This window comes from Solanum stenotomum, unplaced genomic scaffold (assembly GCF_019186545.1).
Source record: "Solanum stenotomum isolate F172 unplaced genomic scaffold, ASM1918654v1 scaffold31692, whole genome shotgun sequence".
Classification (NCBI taxonomy): Eukaryota; Viridiplantae; Streptophyta; class Magnoliopsida; order Solanales; family Solanaceae; genus Solanum; species Solanum stenotomum.
This window is the reverse complement of record NW_026031569.1, coordinates 4,196-6,557: the sequence shown is the minus strand read 5'-3', so window position 1 is coordinate 6,557 and position 2,362 is coordinate 4,196. Positions and strand designations below refer to the sequence as shown.

At 34.5% G+C, this 2,362-nt stretch overlaps 1 protein-coding gene across 1 annotated transcript; it reads right to left on the bottom strand.

Moving 5' to 3' along the window:
• Nucleotides 1–1,333: 1,333 nt before the first annotated feature.
• On the bottom strand, nt 1,334–2,123 carry LOC125852029 (uncharacterized; the record flags this gene model as incomplete). Its single annotated transcript, XM_049531771.1, has 3 exons — nt 1,334–1,378; nt 1,745–1,843; nt 2,005–2,123. Coding segments are annotated over 3 exons (263 nt in total), but the record flags the coding sequence as incomplete, so codon positions are not given.
• Nucleotides 2,124–2,362: the final 239 nt, after the last annotated feature.

Here is a 2,362-nt window from a genome sequence, read left to right as displayed (position 1 = left end):
AGAGAAAACAGGAACCAAGGATGCGAACACTCAGGAGTGTTACATTTGGGATGACCTTGCCTACATCCCCTCCCCCGTCCCCACCCGCTAGGCTAAAGAAAAAATAACTAGAAATAATGAAAGATATCACTTAATGGAACTAAATAAGCTAAAACTTTTAGTGGAAGAGATGTTTCAGTAAGCTAATAGTGTTATTTTATATTCCAGGTAGTTGGAACTCCCAATTACATGTGCCCGGAACTTCTTACGGTTATTCCATATGGTTTTAAATCAGATATTTGGTCCTTAGGTATGCAACTCCTTTACTCCATTCTGGTTCAAGTGCATTTATATCTTACTTTGAATGTGGTGCCAAATTGTATTGGAGTTCTCTGTAGACATTCATCTGTTACCACACCTTTCATTTCATAAGGTTATCTTCTTTCCCAACTCTGAGGACACTGGTTTGTTGTAGCAATAATCTCGTGTTTATTTGATATATACATGTCATTGTTGGCTTCTTCTGTGTCTTAAATCCATTCATTTCTTGACCAGGCTGCTGTATGTATGAAATGGCTGCTCACCGCCCTGCATTTAAAGCATTTGTAAGGCTTCTTTAATTTGTTTCTATTATCTCCATTTCAATTCCTCGGATACATAATGAAATGGGAAACTGACCTTATATTTTATCTCTATTGATTAATTTACAAATAGAAGCTTAAATGACTGGCTCTGCATATATAGAGACTTTGGGATGGGGGGTTTCGTTTGTAAGTTAGTGAATTCAAGTGACAAGTAAATCCAAATTCCAACTATATTGTTGAAGAGATGTTCTTCCTTTTAAGTCTGTCCCGAAAAGAATGTCGTCTTTCTATAATTAAAATTAATTTTAACTTCAAAATTCTCCTTTTACCTTTAGTGAAATGATTTATAGCCACACAAATGTCTAAGGTTTATTTTAGACAACAAATTTCAAAAAGTCTTGCTTTCTTTCTTGAACTTTGTGCTAAGTCAAACGGTGCAACATAAATAGAGACAGAGGGAGTAGATGTCAAATCAAAGTACAAACTGTCTTACTTATATAGAGAACTCAGTTTAGACTTCTAATAAGTTAAGCCCTTATCTCTAATTATTAGAATATCAATTTAAAATAGTGTACGTTTTAAACTTAAAGGTTTTTTTTTACTGTGCCTTATATAATATTCACATTAAGTTAGCAAAATTTATTATGAATATCTATGTCATTACAAATTACATCACTGTATAACAATTTTCATTATTAATCACCCCATGATTTTTTTTCGTACTCAGACTAATAACTATCCAAGTCATTTCAGGAATAAAATGTGATCAATTAACCAATCATTATTAGGCCAATGATACTCTCTTCTAGTATTACCTACATGGCAAGGGAAAAATCAAAGGGTAGAACTGACTAATCCTAAATCAAAGGGTCGAGAGACTCAATACCAGTATGCTCGAACAACTTGGAGCAGGGTCTTCTTTTCGTACTATTACTAATATGAAATAAATGGTGAAAACTGGATTCAATTGTCAACTACCTCCATTGGTGATACATGAGTGACTACTGATTTTGAAGGAACTGGAGTCACATTTATTTTCCATTCAAGAGCTTTTACGCGTTTTCACGATCTTTTAAGACCACGAAAAATGGACAAATTTCTTTTCTTATGAACACATACAAGATTCGTCACTACAAAAAGGATACATTTTCAAGAAAAAAGAGATGCAGTTTAGTGGTTACCTTAATATCAGTTATATCTCCAACAACAAATATGTTTCTGTGATCCTTGATTCTAAGATTTTCATCAACCTTCAATCTTCCAAAATTATCGATTCGATCCTTCAAATACATCTCCCTTAACTACTCTGAACCCGGTGGCTTTCCCGTGCAAAGAGAATGGCAATCCTCTCTGATAGTTTCCCCAGACGAGGTGAAATATGTTCTGTTTCCACTCGAGTTGTTCGTGTTATTACTTCACTTCCGCATTCTTGTTTTTTTACCATTCTAAATTCTAGTAGTCTGGATCCATCTTGCACCAAAGTTACCTTCTTCTGAGGAAAATCGACAGTGATTACTGCGTAAAGTTTAACACTAGTAGGTCCACCACCAACAATCAATACTGCTTTTTATCTTTTCATTCTCTGCAATAAAGTACCTCGCAACATTTTGACTAGTACATCTCAACATTCATCACAAGACAATTGATTAAATGTCTAAATCCCGTGAAAACTTGCTAAAGGAGTCGGTTTACAAATAAATAATCTCTGTCTAATGGATACAGAACCTCCATGCTTTAGCTTTGTTTTATCATTTTCCTAAAAGGACATCAAAAACAGCCTAGTCTAACGCCATTTTGAC